This window comes from Spea bombifrons, chromosome 4, assembly GCF_027358695.1.
Source record: "Spea bombifrons isolate aSpeBom1 chromosome 4, aSpeBom1.2.pri, whole genome shotgun sequence".
Lineage (NCBI taxonomy): Eukaryota > Metazoa > Chordata > Amphibia > Anura > Pelobatidae > Spea > Spea bombifrons.
Window position 1 is genome coordinate 38,423,778 of NC_071090.1, and position 18,704 is coordinate 38,442,481.

The 18,704-nt window shown below is 37.7% G+C and overlaps 2 protein-coding genes across 2 annotated transcripts; one reads left to right on the top strand and one right to left on the bottom strand.

Annotated features, from left to right (window-relative positions):
• The first annotated feature begins 1,198 nt into the window (after positions 1-1,198).
• ACTR6 (actin related protein 6) lies at positions 1,199-8,114 on the top strand. Its single transcript, XM_053462601.1, has 11 exons — positions 1,199-1,348; positions 2,668-2,785; positions 3,513-3,581; positions 4,314-4,437; positions 4,699-4,834; positions 4,923-4,979; positions 5,522-5,620; positions 5,699-5,777; positions 7,004-7,175; positions 7,402-7,540; positions 7,884-8,114. Exons 1-11 carry the CDS (start codon positions 1,281-1,283, stop codon positions 8,011-8,013), a joined length of 1,191 nt encoding a protein of 396 aa, XP_053318576.1. The 5' UTR covers positions 1,199-1,280; the 3' UTR covers positions 8,014-8,114.
• Positions 8,115-10,888: 2,774 nt separating this feature from the next.
• On the bottom strand, positions 10,889-18,298 carry DEPDC4 (DEP domain containing 4). Its single transcript, XM_053464128.1, has 9 exons — positions 18,221-18,298; positions 17,235-17,625; positions 16,882-17,030; positions 15,183-15,363; positions 14,295-14,521; positions 13,763-13,905; positions 13,028-13,153; positions 12,723-12,801; positions 10,889-11,514 (listed from the first exon to the last, which is right to left on the bottom strand). The coding sequence occupies exons 1-9, from the start codon at positions 18,288-18,290 to the stop codon at positions 11,321-11,323; spliced, it is 1,560 nt and encodes a 519-aa protein (XP_053320103.1). The 5' UTR covers positions 18,291-18,298; the 3' UTR covers positions 10,889-11,320.
• Positions 18,299-18,704: the final 406 nt, after the last annotated feature.

Genomic DNA, 18,704 nt, shown 5'->3' on the forward strand with positions numbered 1-18,704 from the left:
CAGGGTGTTTCTTGCCTTTCGTTTATGTCCAAAATGTAATTTCTGCTGTACCTTTTGCGCGACACTGGAATATATTTGCCCTATGTAACCCAAATAATAAAAACTCGTTTTGCCCTCCTAGGGGGGAAACTGTTTGACCCAGGCACTCAAAGGGTTAAAGTTAACTCTCTCCCTTCGTAAGAGAGGCTATAGGTTACATACAGTGAGGTAGCAAATTACACGCACCCTAAAAATATGGCTGATTTGGTAATCCTAGTTCAATTTCTTATCATATCTCGTGCCTTACCTTTTTTTTCTTTTTGTAACTTCAACTTTTTTCATTTTTAATAATATCAAAAACAGACAGCATTAGAAGAATCACACTCCCAGACACTAGCATAGCCTCCAGGAACACAAATTGTATTAAAATGATTATTCACCTGACACCAGCCTTTATTATTTATTGTTTTATATAGCAGCATCAAAGTCCGTAGCGCTGTACAATGGGTAGACAGGACATTTCAAGTAGTATATAACATATAACAATTTGACTTACAGAAATAACAGGTGAGGAGGGCTCAAAGGAGCTTACAATATAGAGGTAGCTGGGGTACTTTCTTCACTGTACTTTTATATTTATTTTTATCCGAAATGAATCAGAATTTATCTTTTTACATAGGCTGTTTGTTTCTTTTTTTAACCACACACATGAAAACGGCACTCATCAACATAGTGAACGTTTCAATAAATAATGAAACAGGTGTACTGTCTCTTTAAAATGCTCAGTTGTAAACGCGGTGAAATTACCATGGAAACCAGGGGTGCATTTTACTGATTGATGTCTACCACAATGTCTCAGAATTGTTTTGCGCTGTATGTGTAACCCCCTCTATGCCTCCGTTAATTAGTACAACTCATTACGCGAACACACGTCTCAGCACTACTGGAGTGGATAGATTAGATAAAAAAATAAAGGGGCGGAGGATTTTTGGACGTAAAAATTGAGGAAGAATCTTACTGTTGATTACCGCGCCTATCCTACGTCAAATGCGGTTCTAATTATTTCCTCTCACATTTTCTAACATACGCTCGCTTCATGACATATCCAGCTTTATTTGTGTCTTTTCAACAAGTTATACTACGTGCCAACCATTCGAAAGCTCCGCTGCCCTCCCCTACCCCACAATGCACTGGAGTCGGATACGCCGTTCTAGCGCTCTGCGAACCATAGAGTATCCGGATGCGCGCCCGCCGCTGGAGGATTTTCACGTTATGCGGGAAGTTGTCTGTAATTCAGTGAGATGAGCACGTTGGTTTTAGATAACGGGGCGTACACCGCTAAAATTGGATACAACAACGGTGAAGTGAGGTGCGAACTATTATCATTAGTTAGTTACGTGATACACGTCGGTGAAATGGTTAACGCAATGTGCTGTTTCTAGTCATCTGGGGTCTATTGTTCCGCCCCCCCCCCGAGCTAATAGTAATGCATTATAATGAGTCATTGGATCATAGCAGTTAAAGTCTCTTTAATGAATGTGTATTGCACAATTGTTAATTGGGTTCAGTTAACCATTCGAGTGCCATGGCAGTCCCCTTGGATTTAGTCGCGGACCACTCATGCTAGCCGAGGCTGTAACTGGTAGCGACAGATGTGAGTTGGGACAGAGCAAACACCGACTTTTCCCATTGGATAAAACCAGGCTTGGTTGTACTCTGTTCAGAAATGGAGAAATAATTGCATTTTCAAAGACTGAAGCTTTAAATTACAAAATAACCTCAGACCACACTAGACATAACTAAAATAAATACTACAAATGTTATTGATCTAAATATATCGTCATTCATCCATAGTGCCTGAATAGGTTATAGATAAATGCTCCCATACTGATAACACAAATCGCTTAACTATTAGTTCAACTGTCCAGGTAACACCCAATACTTCCCATCCCAAGGTATGAATTATCCAGGAAAACAGATAATCTGGCAGAATGTCCTAAATCCAGTTCCTCAGAGAATCAAGTCCGTCCACGTGATCTAAATAAACCAGGTTAATAAGAAATCCATCTTTCCAGGTCTAATGCATGCTGTTATGATTTACCAGATCCTTCTTAGATGCAAATTCACTACCTTAATATGTTTGCCCATCAAGTGAAAATCTTCAGGTGGGGAGAGAACAACAAGTTCAAGTATCGTTCAAGTATTGTCCATATACAAAGTATAGCGGTAGCATAACAAAGGGAATTCTCTCAACCAACTTAGCATCTTCTGATGTGTGATCCCCGTATGAGCGCAATCATCTGCAAGCGACTACAAGCTAGCGAGCAGGATCCCCGGCAAACTAAATGTCCTTGTCCTTCTAGGGCCTCTTATCAGTATAGGCACATTTTTCTATAACCCAGCCACAATGAATGTGGATGAATAATAATAAACTTTGGCTCAATACACTAATATGATATTTACATATGAGCTAGAAGTGTGTTTTCTGGAGTGCAGTCTGAGTTTATTTTGTAATTTTGAGTTTGACGGTGGTTTGCTGAGTTGGGAAATGTTAAGATTTACAGAAAGTCTATTTCTTGGCAAAAGCACCCATGCTAGACTGCCCTGTTTGATTATGATGATTTCTGAATATCTCACAATTATTAAATGAGGATCTCTGTTAGAACATGTTGTTTTGTTTCCTTACAGCGTAATTCCCAACTGTCAGTTCAGATCAAAGACCGCTCGCCTAAAAACATTTACGGCCAATCAGATTGATGAAGTAAAAGACCCCTCTGGCCTCTTTTATATTCTCCCATTTCAAAAGGTAAGACTGCTGTTTATTCAGTAACGGGGTCACATGAGTGTTCTGACCCCATTGCCCTGCTCCAATTTTTCTTCAAGTAACTTTGTTTTGACTCCTGTTAATTAAGAATATTTTGACACATTTGACAAATGTCATCTCATTTCTATGTGTTAGAACTTTGAAAGCCAATGTATAAGATACTAATGAAACATTAGCTAAGTGACATGCAATAGGGTAGGCAGGCGGTGAAGAGGAATCATGGTGTGTGTAAGAGAATGTTTTCTTTTTGACACATAATTTTAATACATACGCTGTAAAGTGTAAACTTTTATCATAAGGCTAAATAGTAATGCCCCGATAATGTCACTGAGAAATGATACTATTTAACATTATAACTGTCCATTTATTTGTCTGTACAAGCATGCAGCTTAAGTAAAAATGTTCTGTCTAAAAAAACTTAAGTTTACCAGACAGATGGGAGAGTCTGGACTTTCTGCCAGATACTGTGGTGTAGAGGCTGCACCAGCTCGGCAGAGTCCTTTATGGGCCAGGGTAAGGAGATCGGAGCCCATTGAGCAGTGGCAGAGTTGTAGAAGTATTTGACCACATATCAAAACCATAAACAGAAACCAGAAGTATTAATATTTGGGGCATGTCGCCATATTTTCTGTCAGGCTTTTACAGTTCTACTAAACAGTCAGTATGCTATTTATTCATGCAGAAATGTGTCTTTATAACTTTACAACAGGGTTACTTGGTGAACTGGGATGTCCAAAGACAGGTTTGGGATTATCTGTTCGGGAAGGAAATGTTTCAGGTAAAATACCTAATTTTGATAATTTCAATAATGCTTAAAGATGTAGAATGCAAAAAGAGCAAACAATGTGTCTTGTTTGCTTGTGTTGATGTAATTGTCACAATATTAATGCCAGTTAAATTGTGTTTGAGCACAGAACACTAAAACACTAAAGGCGGAGTTGTGTTTCATCATCTTTCCTGTGCTATACATTTTGAAGAGCTCACCCCTGACAGCTTCTGCAAGAAGAGCTTGGCTGGCCCTGTATAATGTATAGTAAAATCATTTCCTCACCTGTTGAACTATAAATTATATATGCCTGGCTCAGCCCTTCCTGCTGGAGAAATTTGTTAGGGATGGCCCTTAATCATCAGTCATCAGTCCTACAGACTCTTCTGACAGCTCTCCTTTTTAGTAAATAAACCACAAAGTGTGATATTGTAATAAAAGAAGTCACATTTTGTTACAGAATATCAACTTTGTATTTTTGTTAATATAAGTATTTATATTATATATAATATATAAAATATTATTTTTATTTGGCAACTCCTGCACTGACGCTGCATTGTATTTAAAGTGGCACCTCACCCCAAGATATTTAACTGCACACTTACATATTTTATACATATATGAGTTTGGACTGATAATACTCTCAAAGTGAGAAATTTTTTAGGTACATTTTCTTCATACTTTGTGACTAGGCCTTTGTCGATGTTCTGATGAATCTTTTTTTTTTTTTTTTTTAATTACTAGGTGGACTTTGTTGATACCAACATCATTATCACTGAGCCCTATTTTAACTTCACTTCAATACAAGAGTCCATGAATGAGATTTTGTTTGAAGAATATCAATTCCAAGCAGCACTCCGGGTTAATGGTGAGAATTGTTTCGGAGATGTGCCAAAATCCATCAGGCTGGTAGAGATAATTGTTGGCTGTGTATATAATATTCACAATAAAAGTATACATTCTTTCCTTGTAGAATTCCAGCGTCATTATCATTTACTTATTTGGCGTGTGTTTTATGCACCAGCTACTTTTGTCTTATAGTTTTTTTAAAATGTGTCTAGCATTCTGTAATTGAAATATTGATTGTTTTGATCTTTTTTAGCTTGACCGTTTTTGGTTTGTTTTACAGCCGGAGCTCTAAGCGCACACAGATTTTTCCGAGACAATCCATCAGAGCTGTGCTGCATCATTGTAGACAGCGGCTATTCCTTTACACACATCGTGCCGTATTGTCGAAGTAAGAAAAAACGAGACGGGATTATAAGGCAAGTTGGGGTTTTCAGGCATAGCTTCTGTGAACACAAGAAGATGATTGAGCTCATAGCTTTATTTGTTCCATGATTTCTATTCCAGAATCAATGTTGGTGGAAAGCTGCTAACAAATCATCTAAAAGAGATTATCTCATACAGGTAATTATGAAACTTTGGAAACTATTTAAACTTGCAATCAATGTTCATAGGGCTTCAGATAAATATGTATTGTACATAGAACTTAGTTGGGGTAATGATCTGTTTAAATGAAGAAGTAATTAGAATACCAGTTCTACATTAATATCAACATAAAAAGTCTCTCGAGTCATGCTTAAAACACTTTAGTTATTTTACTAGATTCTAGTATCTTATTGATTTTTTGCTAAATTGACTTGTGTGAGGAATGAGATTGGTGGCACCTATTCACCTCCTTGTTAATCCTACAACCAGATTTCTGTTCCATAAGTAGAGGTATGAACCCCTGCTATCAAGTGACATTTTAAGGCCATTATGTTATCTCAAACTTCACTACACTAATTGTATATGCATATATATATGTATTACACACACCACTCACTTTTTATCTGTTTTTCTCATTTAAATGTCATATCAGTATTGCCAGGATTAGTCTTTGGATATGTTGTGTTGGATTTGTACAATGACTGCAAACATCTGAGCCAATTGCACTTTTTCTTTTACAGACAGCTACATGTCATGGACGAGACCCATGTCATTAACCAAGTAAAAGAGGATGTATGCTATGTATCCACAGACTTTTATAGGGATATGGATATTGCAAAGTATGTAGTACACAGGGCAAGGCATTTTTTTTAATGCAATGGTTTAGTCTCTGTTCTAATCGAACATTGTTTATATAGGCTGAAAGGAGAAGAGAACACTGTTATGATAGATTATGTGTTACCAGACTTCAGCACAATCAAGAAGGGCTTTGTTAAGGTAAACATATGTTTATATTAAGGAAAAAAAGACAGAGAATGCTGCATTTTATCCTTGTTCCTGTTAAAGCTAGGACAGTAATGGAAAGTGCTATGACCCTCTGCAATGCCTTGATCATCCCACCGGGGGACCGGGTTACACAAAAATTCAGCACCGTCCAGAAGATTACCGTACTTTACTAAAGTTAATAGAGAAATAACGAAATGTCACAGGTTTTGTTTCTTGAATAGTATACACTTGAGACAATATAATGTAGGTTTAATTTAGTAAGACAGTAGCACTTAAAAATAAACTCTTGTGTCCTTGGTCAGCATCTGTAAAATGTTTTTTTTTGTTTTTTTTGTTGAATAGAAGGCATACAAGTCAACTTCATATATATGTATATATGTATGTATATAATGACAGTTCATGGGAGGGTAGTAGAAGGAAGGTTTTGGGATGCAGAATCCTCCATAGCCTGTACTCCTTTACCTGGCCTAGTGAGGAGCTGCTGAGGCTTTAACTAACAGACCTCAGAACAGGCAGAATGGAAGCTGAACTCTGGGAGCAGGACAGTGCAGAGCGTGAAAGTGCTGAAGACACTGTTGTCATGTACCTTATACCCTAGAGGACTGTGCTTTCTGCCCATGGAAGGAGCAGTTCACTTTGCTAGATCACTATATATATATATATATATATATATATATATATATATATATATATATATATATATATATATATATATATATATATAATGTGTGTGTGTATATATATATATAATGTGTGTGTGTGTATATATATATATATATAATGTGTGTGTGTATATATATATATATATATATAATGTGTGTATATATATATATATATAATTATAATGTGTGTGTATGTATATATATATATATATATATATATATATAATGTGTGTGTATATATATATATATATATATATGTATATATATATATATATATATACACACAGTATATATATATATATATATATATATATATATATGTATGTGTCCTGATGAAAGTCTACAATAAATAGACAGAAACGTTGACCTGAAAATCGAAGTTTTCCGTGTGGTTATTTAGAAAGTCCCTGGAGTGCCGGTAACTGTTGTTGGATATTGTATTATTTACTGCTACAGCTACTTGGCACTGGGCAGAAAATTGGTATTTGGAGCGCAATTGTTCATTTTGGACTTATATATATATAATCAAATGTGTGTGGTTTGTGTTTGGAACAGGCAAGGGAAGAGATGGTGTTTAGTGGGAAGCCTACAGCAGGGGAGCAAATACTCCGCTTGACTAATGAGAGATTTGCGGTTCCAGAGATCATTTTCCATCCTTCAGACATAGGGATTCAAGAAATGGGGATTCCAGAAGCCATTGTACATTCCATTCACAATCTTCCAGAAGGTATGTTTGCACAGCCCACGGTTTTCTTTTTTTTTTATGAAAGTACAAAAATACACCATATTTGAATATCAAAATAACAAACCACTACTCTTTCTAACTTGTCATAGAAACCCATTATGTGCCTTTTATTTAAGATGCCATTTTTTTGTATGATCACTATTGGCTTAAAATAATGGTACAAATCAACTTAAAACTTCTAGCATAAATGTGTTTTCTTCCATCCTAGAAATGCAGCCTCATTTCTTTAAGAATATTGTTCTCACTGGAGGAAGCACCTTGTTCCCAGGGTTCAGGGAACGGGTTTTCTCGGAGGTTCGCAAGCTCACACCGACGGACTATGATGTTTCGGTTATTCTACCTGAGAAGTGAGTATTGTCTTACTTGAACGTTGCACACAAAAGCACAACTAGCAGTGCAGCGGCTGGTATGTTTTTGAATATATATATATCCCAGAAGGACAACATGCTGAACTCAACAATGTGTTTTTTTTATTCTTATTTAAATGATTAAGCATAAGATTAAGTCATTGTTTTAACTGTGTATTTTCTGTAGAGCTGTGAAGTTCTGCATTATTTGATGATTTTATGAAGTCCTCCGAACTTGCAAGATCTCAAGTTCAAATAACAGTACTACAATATAGCAACTATATAGATATCTGTCTGTTAAAATGCTAAACCATTTAAGAGTCTCTTTTTTTGCCATTTGCAGCCCTATAGCTTACTCTTGGGAAGGTGGAAAGTTAATATCGGAAAATGATGACTTTGAAGATATGGTTGTAACTAGAGAGGAATATGAAGAAAATGGCCATTGTATTTGTGAAGAGAAGTTTGATATATAAGTCATTTTCACTTTTGTTAATATGTACATATTCTTTTATTGCTGCATTTGTTCCATTATTTATTTGATTTTCATTAAAAAGGAAACAACCTCTAAGAATTAGAGCAGTGTTGAATCAATAAACACTAAAGCAGGAGATGTGTTTTAACCCATATGGAAAACAAGCTGATTTTTTTTTTTTGTTTGCTGCTGGGAGGGCGATCTGGTAAACAGTCTCAAACTAAGCTTCCTGAAAGCCGCGCAAGAACATGAATATGGCCAATCAGTAAGGTTTTATAATACATACAGGCTTTATTTCATAAAGTAAGGGTTAAACATGTATTGTCAAAAGTGTTTGTTTCATTTATCCACTTAGTCCTGAGATTATCAACCTTCATTCGGTTACAATCTCTTCTTGACAGTGATTGTGCTCTTACATTTAAACAAATTCAAAAGATGCTCAGCAATAGGAAAAATGAGTGCAATTCTATTTCAAACGTTTATCCTATTGCTGAGTGTCTTTCGAATTTGTTTAAACGTTTGTGGGGGCCTGGAGGAGTCCTTCCGCGCTACCAGTCGCCCTTATTGCTCCAACCAATTCAACTGTCGTACCAGTTTTAGCCAGATCCCCACAATGGGTCTGTTCAACCCCAAATTCCCTGTCTCATTTAATAAACCCCTGCATTAGTTACCAAAAGTGAGCTTTTTGACCAGCCATCTCAAGTGGATTTGTATGACTATCCTTCATTTAAAAAAAAGTTTTTTTACAGCACAAGTTTCCTCTTTTTAACAGAGATTAGGCATTTTTACAGAGACAAGGTTTGCCAGTTTCACTAGTTCTCATTGCACAGTAACAGCCAGGGCTTTGATTCCCCTACCAGAACACAATGAGGTCATTTTGTACATTCTGGGACAGTGTTTGTGTTCCATGATGCCTTGCTCAATCCAATCAATGTTCACAAAACATTATTTTGCTTCCAGGCCGTTAGAAATTACACACGCTTTCTTCTAGCACATTTAATCGGAGCTTCACCTAGTGAGAATATGTCAAGAATTGATAAAATACACCCAACAAATCCACTGAAAATTGTGAAAATATTGCAAGAGTTAAGTGATTCATGTTTTCTGTTAAAAGTGTAAATACCTTATACTTGGCACGTCCTCAGTAACTTGCTTGTAATTTAACTCCTGGCTATACAGGTTTGTAAAGGGTGTTTGTTGCTTTCTGATCCTATTGCCAGTCCCATGGACTCTTGGGTTTATTTTCTAAAGGGAGAGTTTTGGTTTCACTATTCATTATGAAGGGCCGAGTTGGGCCAGTATAACACATAGTTCAGTGGGTGAAGAGTATTTGGAGAAAATCCACTGATTTAACTAAACGTTAAACAGAAGTTCCCTTCAAAATACATAATGAAGCTGAAACCACAATTCCTCCTCTGTAGTTAATAAGCCCTTTGCTTTGTGTCCTGCTTGTATTTTTTTTATATTTGGAGTGTGGTGATGAGCACTCACATTGCATTTTCGGGCTCCAGATACATTCGAATCTATGGCCATGACTGGTTGAATACATCGCTTCGAGATACTAGGCTACACCTCAACACAAAAGCACAAGACTTTATTTAAAGTGCACAAAAGTACAAACCATTTTAGTTCTAGACATATGATCAAATATTTTATAAATTAATCAATACAATGTTACTTTGATAAGAAAAATATTGAAGAATGTTTGCACATCTTTTCAAGATCAGCAGAGCCCAAGTGGGGGTTTCCAAATTAACAATAAATTAACCAGATGCAGAATAGCCAGATTCTATTTGCATTTTCAGCAACCCCAGTAGTACTGAGAGTTCTAATGGGAATAGTTAAAACAATGGAGGTTATGACAATTTATATACATACATTGTGCTAATGAAATTTCTATTAAAAATACCACATACAGTATAAAAGTTATCTCCTCCTACCACCAAGTTTGCATTCACACTCTTTATCCCTCCTCTCGCTCATGGATTGTGCATTGCATCTTGTGGCACCAATCACAGGATTACAGATATACAGTCACTGGCCGCTTTATCAGGTACACCTTGCTAGTAATGGGTCGGACCCCCTTTTGCCTTCGTGGCATATTTTCTACAAGGTGATGAAAACATTCAATTGGTAATAAGGGGCCCAAAGTGTGCAAAGAAAATGTCCCCCACACGATAACACCACCAGCCTGAACTGGACTCGACGCTGGACTCGAGACTCATCAGACCAGGCAACGTTCTTCTAGCCTTCCATTGTCCAATTTTGGTGAGCCTGTGTGAATTGTAGCCTTGGTTTTCCGTTCTTAGCTGACAGGAGCGGCACCTGGTGTGGTCTTCTGCTGTAGCCCATCTGCTTCAAGGTTCGACGTGTTGTGTATTCAGAGATGGTATTCTGCATACCTTGGTTATAATGAGTGGTTATTTGAGTTACTGTTGCATTTCTGTCATCTCAAACCAGTCTGCCCATTCTCTTCTGGAGAAACAAGGCATTTTCGTCCACACAACTGCCACTCACTGGATATTTTCTTTTTCGGACCATTCTCTGTAAACCCTAGAGATGGTTTGGTGTGAAAATCCCAGTAGAGCCGCAGTTTCTGAAATACTCAGACCAGCCCGTCTGGCACCAACAACCATGCCACTTACGAAGTCACTTAAATCCCCCATTCTGATGCTTGGTTTGAACTTCAGCAAGTTGACCACGTCTACATGCCTAAACGCATTGAGTTGCTGCCATGTGATGGGCTGATTAGCTATTTGTTAACAAGCAATTGAACTGCTGTACCTAATAAATTGGCCAGCGACTGCATGTTTAGACCACCAATCAGCTGTATTTGTAATTCTTATGTGGCTACACTAGAGCTAAATGGGTAAAATCTCACATGTAGAATTGTTTCAACTCTACCTTTATCAATTTGGCTAGCACCATCTATAGATGAATTATATACACCTCTGCCTATGTATTTTTACAATGCGGGCAATTGCACAATCCCTAATGTAAATATTTACAAACCAAACACACCTAAAATAAATTAGTCTTTAGAAATCAAAATCTTGAATTCCTAACAATCCCTTCTCCTAAGGCTGTAGCAGCTAGAACCAAAGTCACCTAAAATCAGTAGTAATTCACACGAACACACAAAATACCATCCTAGGTTACAAGTAAAAGACGTTCTCACAGTTACACGTTTCCTACATTTTTACCTCGGGTGGAAGTAATATTGTCCCATGAACAACGTGGCGAGTTAATCCTTGAAAACACAGCTAGCGTCTTGCGTAGTGCAAATGGAAAAAACGTTCAAGGGTGAATCAGTCCAGGGGATGTTTCCTAAAAGCTGAAGGGTGATGCTTCTGGAAATCTTTCATCATTTTCTTCCTCTTCTTCTCTGCGATTGTCTTGTCCCGGCTGATCGTCTCAACTAAAAGCTGCAGTTCGCTTGTTGTGAAGTAATAACGTTGTTTTTCAAACTCCTCAAGTGTCAAATACTGGCAAAACGTGAAGCCTTTAACAGGTAAACAAAAAAACATTCATCATAGTTGCATATGAAGGGATACTTCATATGCAAGCCAACGTCACCCAAAAGTGATCAGAAAACTTCCCGGAGTCTGTCATTAAGTAGTTAATTAGATATTTTATCTCTGTACTAGACGTGGGGAGAGATGCACAGTTGTGTGGCATAATTCACATAGACTAGGCTGCTTTATAAGGAAAATCCTAGGGACCAACTTACTACACAAGAAGAACCTGCTTGCATTCTCTGTTTTTGTTGAGTAGCGTTTTGTACTCACCGAGCTACAGTCATAACAAGCAAATTCATTTAATATTCTAGGGTTATATACCGTATTTTCTCGATTATAAGACGTATGCTCTAAAAAAAATACCCCTCATCTTATATTCAAGGTCATCTTCTAATCAGACCTCAAATAGAGGTCTGACTATAAGACTAAGATCCAGATCCTCCGCAGTGCTGCAGGGGACCTGGATCCTACTCTCTGGTAACCTCCGCTGCTGCCGGCACTTCCTCTGGGGGCTTCTATGACGGAGTGCGGGCGTGACATGACCAGAGAGGAGGATCCCTTGCAGCGCTGCAGGGGACGTGGATCCTCCTTCCTGGCAGCCGGTGAAAGTCTGCGCGATGCGCACAGAGAACCTCCGTGACATGACCTTCCCGTGCTCGGTCATAGAAGCCCCAGGGGAACCAATGGGCAGCAGATGTTGTCTATGTGCATCACAACGAGTCTGGGGAAGCATTGGTAAGTTGGTGGGGGCGATATAAGGCATATCAGGGAGGCAGAGTGACATATAGGGGGTTAAAGCCATATCAGGGAGGCAGAGTGGCATATAGGGGGTATAAGGCATATTTGGGGGCAGAGTGGCATATAAGGGGCTATAAGGCATATCTGGGGGCAGATGTGCATAACTGGGGGTCATGTTGGCAAATAAAAGCAAAACAATCATTTTTATTAAATATGAAAAATAGTTTACATTAATATTTACTAGTAAAACGTATAGCTTTTCTTTTAGGGTAGTCTTATATTGAGGCTCTTTTTTTCCTAAATTAATATTAAAACTTTGAGGAGTCGTCTGACAATCAAGGAAACACGGAATCCCCCCCCCCCCCAAAATGCACAATTAAAAGTTTAACACGTTGCGGTAAAAAATAATCAATAAATACATTAATAAAGAGTTGCTGTACCGTGGTTCACGTACCTGAGTGAGTATCAGGGTCTTCACCATTCTGCACACTCCTCAGTTTTGTACTTATAAGATCCAGTAAAGCAACGGGTGTCTGCATTGATAAAGAGGAAAACAACATTTAGGGATTTACAAAAGGACACTGGTTTAGTAGTGAACAACAATAGAGTTAAGGTAAAGCAATAATTAAGCAACATATAGCCTTCATTGTACACTTGTGCCAGCACAGAAGTATACAATTTAGTTACTGAAAATAAATGGTTTAGCTGGGGAAAATGCTGATTATGGCCCAATAATAACTTTGCAATATTTCCATTCACCTTAAAGAGCTCGCTGCAGTTTTCCAGCAGAAACACAGTAAATTCCTCACTGTGGACTTTTGAAATTACTGGGCTTTGAAAAAGTATTTTGGTTAAAGTCCTGGTCACCACTGCCTTGTTATCAAACTGGTGGAGAAAAGAGACATCCGTATTAAAAGTACAGAATTGTATGTACAGTCACCTGCCAGGGCTTTACAGTACATCATGCAATTAAATTGCCCTGGATAAGGGGTTTCCCCCAGCAATAGCTGCCAACCAGAAAACCAAAGGGATCTATTTGGATCTTCTCCTTGCCTGTGGTACAGACGCATTGTTTTTGACAGAAATCTGTATTTTAGTCATAAGTATGTACTCTAGGTGAGTTATCTTAGCCCGGTCTTCAAAACAACTTGGCTCCTTATCATACCGTTTGATAAACAATAGAATGGCTCAGTCTTAATCACACAACTCTGCCCAAATCAACAATGGCAGCCTGCAGATATTTATTAGAGAAAACCAGGTTTTAGTCAATGCTAACCTACATCACTGCATACACCACTGGAGACCCTTTTAAGCTATTTCTGTCCTCTGCATTAAACCATGTTTTGCTCTTTCATGACTCTAAAATTCCAGTTTCACTACCCCTTTTTATATTTTTAAAGAGCTGAAATGAAGCTTTAATAGGAATGCAAACATTATCACTTGAATGACCGTTATCTGACAGTATGAGAAAAAAAAATACTATTTTTTTGTTACTTGTTTTTGCAGTTTGCAGCTACTAGCGTCAGAGGCTGTTGCCATGAATAGCACTAATCTGCGGAACTCCTCTCTTGCTTTTGGAACGAGTAACCTCAGGTACAGCTGCACGGCTTCTAAAGCGGGGGTCTCCTTTCCACGCTCTGTAGAAATACATTGCATCAGTAACCTTGTTATGAAGGCAGCTTAGAACAAAAAAATGGTATTAAAAATTGCATGTTAAAGGCGCAGTTCCATTTTGCCACCAGAGTCCCATTATATTAAGTAGATAATACTTGGCAGTGACTGCTTTGATGTGATTTGACAAATATGGATGAGTTGGTTAAAATTCTATTTGATTAAAGAATTATTTCTGGGAAGGATTTGGTACCGCCAATTGTTTCTAATGCTGCATTTAGTTACAAAGGTGTTAAATTAAGCAGAGTAGGCAGAACGGCATCTTTAAGCAGACATAACATGCGGTCATATTCCCAAAGCTACATACCCCACAGACAGGTATGACGACATGATTTACAAATGAAAATTCTCTTACCCAGGAGTTCAACAATTCCCCCAAGTAGCTTGAGAAGCCAACTGTCCAAAAACGGATCTCTCTCCTGAGTGTAATACTTCGCAATAACATCAAACAACATTTTCTTATACAGGTCCAGGCCTTCGTTTGCAAAATTGCTCTGTGGCAGCTGCTGACTTAGCATTACTATCTGCTGATCGGGGAAATACTCCAAGCATTCGACAGCCGCAGCCAGCCACCTATCCAGCCTAAGAGAGAAATAACAAACAAACGAAACAAATCCAACTTTATAACCAGGTTGGAAACGTCTATTATGCTGCACCGCGTGACAATGAAACTGCTCTAGGATTGTAATGTTCGATGCAGTAAAATATACTGCAAACTAATATATATAGCAAACTATGACATCACTATTCATTTTAATTAGAAACCAGAATCATCTTACTCTCCAGACAAAGCAAATGAGGCAAGGTATGTTTTATACCAGTGTTGTCTATGTTTTTAAGGTGGAGGGTCACTTAACACTGTGCAGCTTGGGGTGGAGTGTCATGAAATTAATTAAGGGGTGCAATAGATATCTTGAGGTTTCTATTTAAGTCATGCATCACCTGTAGGAGTCATGTCACTACAACAAACACAAAGTGCTTAACTTGGTTTTCAAACATGATGGAAAAATCACAACACAACTAATGTAATTGTTCACCTAATATTGCCTTTTTTGTCTGATATTGGATTATAGTGCGAAGGATCCTGCAGTGATATAGAAAGTATAATAACTTTTGGTTTGATTTGAAGCAGCTGGGAAAGTAACAATATCAATAATAATCCTGATTGAGCAGAACTGAATATCCCAGAAAATGAAGATTACCCAACACAATAATAAGATTTCACAGATATACTGATACTTACTTGGGCAAGTTTATGGTTTGCAGGACTTCTCTGTCTACAAATGTGTTGGAAACAATAAGATCACTAAAGTGTGTTTTGTGCTCAGTTCTAATCGGAGGTTCCAAAATGTCTTCAAGTACAGGAATGTGGATTAGCTGAAGAAGCCGTACCATAACCTGCTGTTTCCATATGTTTTCAGTATCTACAAGCAAATATACCATATAATCATTTTGTATATTTTCATTTTAAAATATATTTATCACTAAAACCTTTATTTTTTCACAATAGGAGTCTACATGTGTCCATCTTGCTCATTGCTAAATTGTATTGCAACAGCAGAAACATCCCTTACGAAAAAATTACTGCAGTTTTTCTGAAGTAATACTGCAGTTTTTTGGACATGAAAAAACTGCAATACTGCACTTTTACTGCATTTGTACTTCATTGTACTGCAGTTTTACTGCAGTTATTTTTGTATGGAAGTACAAATGCAATAAAGCTGCAGTACATTGAATTACAACTGTAGGTTTGCAATATAAAAAAAGTGCAGTAATACTGCAGTAAAACTGCAGTACAGTGAAGTACAAATGCAGTAAAAGTGCAGTAATACTGCAGTAAAAGTGCAGTATTGCAGTTTTTTCATGTCCAAAAAACTGCAGTATTACTTCAGAAAAACTGCAGTAATTTTTTGTAAGAGATATTTAAAGGGGAACTCATATTTTATCTAATATCACATTAAAAAGAACCTTTTAAAAGTATTGCGTTGTTTTTCATAGTTCTCGTTTTGGCTGCATATTAGCCATTTGTATGTGTTCTAGCTGTGTTATCGTGGCCGAATCTATGAGACAAACACCCTAGCTTCTCATCACACTGCCTTATGGTAAATAGGATGACTCGGTCCTAAATCACCCAGATGCGGACACCAACTAACGAAAGCCTGTTGGAGAAAGGATTTCTTTAACCAAACAGGGCTTTTTTAGTATTCCCATTAACAGATTTTCAATCTTAGTTTATTCAGCATTACATACTTTTTTCCTCTGGACTTCACTGGGGAAAAGATAGTGATATATCAGTCATGTGATATCTTGGATAACGTTCCTTTCTCAAACACGACACTGAGCTGATTCTTTATGGCAATACTCATAAAACCCATACCTTTTAAACTTTAAGACAAATATGTTGCTTACCACAAGGCAGTAAGATAAGGCGTCAGTCTGTTTGTCTATTAGATTGGGCTAAAACAACAGAGCTTGAACGCATACCAATCACTAATATGCTGCAGTCTAAAAATATTATGTAAGACATTTAACTATTTTAAAATGCTTTTTTTTTTTTTAAAAAAAACAACATTTTGTTTTGTTGTCTCTTAAGTTAATACAAGTACTAAAAATGATGAGGGTTACCCTTTAAATGTCCTAGCGTGTGTCTTATGTCTCACCATTTTCGTAAATGGTTCAAATTTATATTCCTTTTTTTTTTTGCTCTTCTTTCGCTAAAGAAGCTCTAGTACATGTATATGATTGAAAACAATCTCAATGGGTCCTTTGAACCTCCTAAACTTGGCAAGGTATCCTGGCATCTCAGATTGGTGATAGGGCCCACAGCTCCGAGTATAGAACCAAGGCTTATAGGGATTTTTTGTTTAATTTTCTAGAAAATACATAACATATTAGTCAATTCCAAAATGTTAAGTCTTCTGCAGGCATTAAATCTTGTTTACCTTTCTGTGAAACTGTGGTGGTCAAGTTATTGAGGGCAGGATTTAGATGTACGTTGGGATGATCGCATATACAGTGAAGCAGCTGGGTTAACTTCTCATTTGCAGTGTCCAGAGCTGATGGATTACATATTGTTGAGGCATGTCCAGATCTGTGCGTGGAAAGTACAGAACGTTACGTTTAAAAAATTACCAAATACTACAAAATAAAACAGTAACAAACTTTAAAAGGGAAGATATTCTAATAGGATGAAGGGAAGCTCATACCTGTTCTGTGAATACCTTGCAAGGCATTCAGCGTTAAATACTATTACAAGAGAGGGGTTTATATATAAAATAAACACCATAAAACCAACCTGGAGAGTCTCCTAACTTTTCCAATACTTTTTCCTTCAGATGAGAGGTTGGTGCTCTTTTTAGATTCTATAAATCTGTAAAAATTGCTATTGCTGTCCTCAAAGACAAAATCAGTATCCATCTTAAAGAGCTTGGAAGCAACAGGTTCAAATACTTTGTGATCCATGAGTGCTTGGCAGAGCTGGACGCCTTTATTCCGGGAAATATCATGGCTGCTTAAATACATATTTTGCATAAGGTGACACAATACAACGTCCACGGCGTCGGACCCCGTGAAACAGCTGGAATAAGTCCTCAGATGCTGTCTCCGGTTCTTCACCTCCACTTCTGTTTTCAGCGCGTGGATGATACTATTCCAGAGCTGGGTGGCCTGGAACGGTCCTGCATAACCTTAGAGAAAGACGCAAACATGGTAAGATCACCTAACATTAAGGCATTTCATTATTACGAGTGAGCTGATATATAAAATGGATAAAAAATATATCAGAATCTAGAAAGACTCTACAAAGTCATGATGACAATCTTCTCGCAGGGGGCTATTCTAATATCGCTGTAACATCTTGAATACACCTTGCTAACATACTAAATGACTCCAACACCTAGAGGGAGATTTTTATATTCATTTTACGTATTCGATGGACGCAAGGAGTATATGCTAACTTTTAATTAATGGCGCACAGGGAACACCAATCTGAAAACATACTCTGACCTATTCAAGTTGTTCCAAGTGACTACTGAATAATGAATCACAACTTAGTAACAAAAATAGATTTATATTAAAGATAAAGCAGGGCATTGTTATACGAGCAATTGTGGATATGTAGACAGTCAGTGGTACACATAGTCCTAAACCATAGATCCAGTCACTGACAACAGGTGTTTTTAAGCATTAATATCTCCATGGTGTATTTAATTCTTGATGTCGTCTGGTTGAGATATACATTGTGTGATATACATATATTCACACAACTGCCGGCGCGCCTACCTCTCCTGCGGGGTCTCAACTCGCCCATACTACGAATCCTACGGAATCTTGGAGTCAAATCTGCCGCCATCCCAACCAGCCGACGTCACGCTCTACCAGAACCTGTCACGTGACACGAGGACCTGAGAGATTAACGAGTTCTAAGCACTAGGGTTAACGCCACAAATAAGCACCCAATGCTGAAGAAACGCAAAATGGCACTCAAAGGTCCGTATTAACGAATATTTGTCAGGTGTTTAAGAGGCCGTTAGGGCGACACTTCAGCACAACGACATCCGTGACCGACACGCAAATTAACCATAAATCGATATTGAGCATCTTGTGTATAGGGCTCTGTTCAAGGCAAGCGCTTAGTGGTTACGCACCGTGTGCGCCAACCAAAAATTCACCATCTTTAAATGGGGCAAAACAAACCAAAAAAAAACGGGAAAGAGATATGTGCTTAATAAATATTTATACTAAAATTACATGCAGTGTGTTTCTA

Coding starts and splice junctions, on each gene's coding strand:
- DEPDC4 (XM_053464128.1), bottom strand. CDS start 18,290: ATGGCGGCAGATTTGACTCCAAGATTCCGTAGGATTCGTAGTATGGGC. Junction 17,031..17,234: donor AAAGTTAGGAGACTCTCCAG/GTTGGTTTTATG, acceptor TTCCACGCACAG/ATCTGGACATGCCTCAACAA. Junction 14,522..15,182: donor CAAACCATAAACTTGCCCAA/GTAAGTATCAGT, acceptor TTTCTCTCTTAG/GCTGGATAGGTGGCTGGCTG.
- ACTR6 (XM_053462601.1), top strand. CDS start 1,281: ATGAGCACGTTGGTTTTAGATAACGGGGCGTACACCGCTAAAATTGGA. Junction 4,980..5,521: donor AAAGAGATTATCTCATACAG/GTAATTATGAAA, acceptor TTTCTTTTACAG/ACAGCTACATGTCATGGACG. Junction 7,541..7,883: donor TCGGTTATTCTACCTGAGAA/GTGAGTATTGTC, acceptor TGCCATTTGCAG/CCCTATAGCTTACTCTTGGG.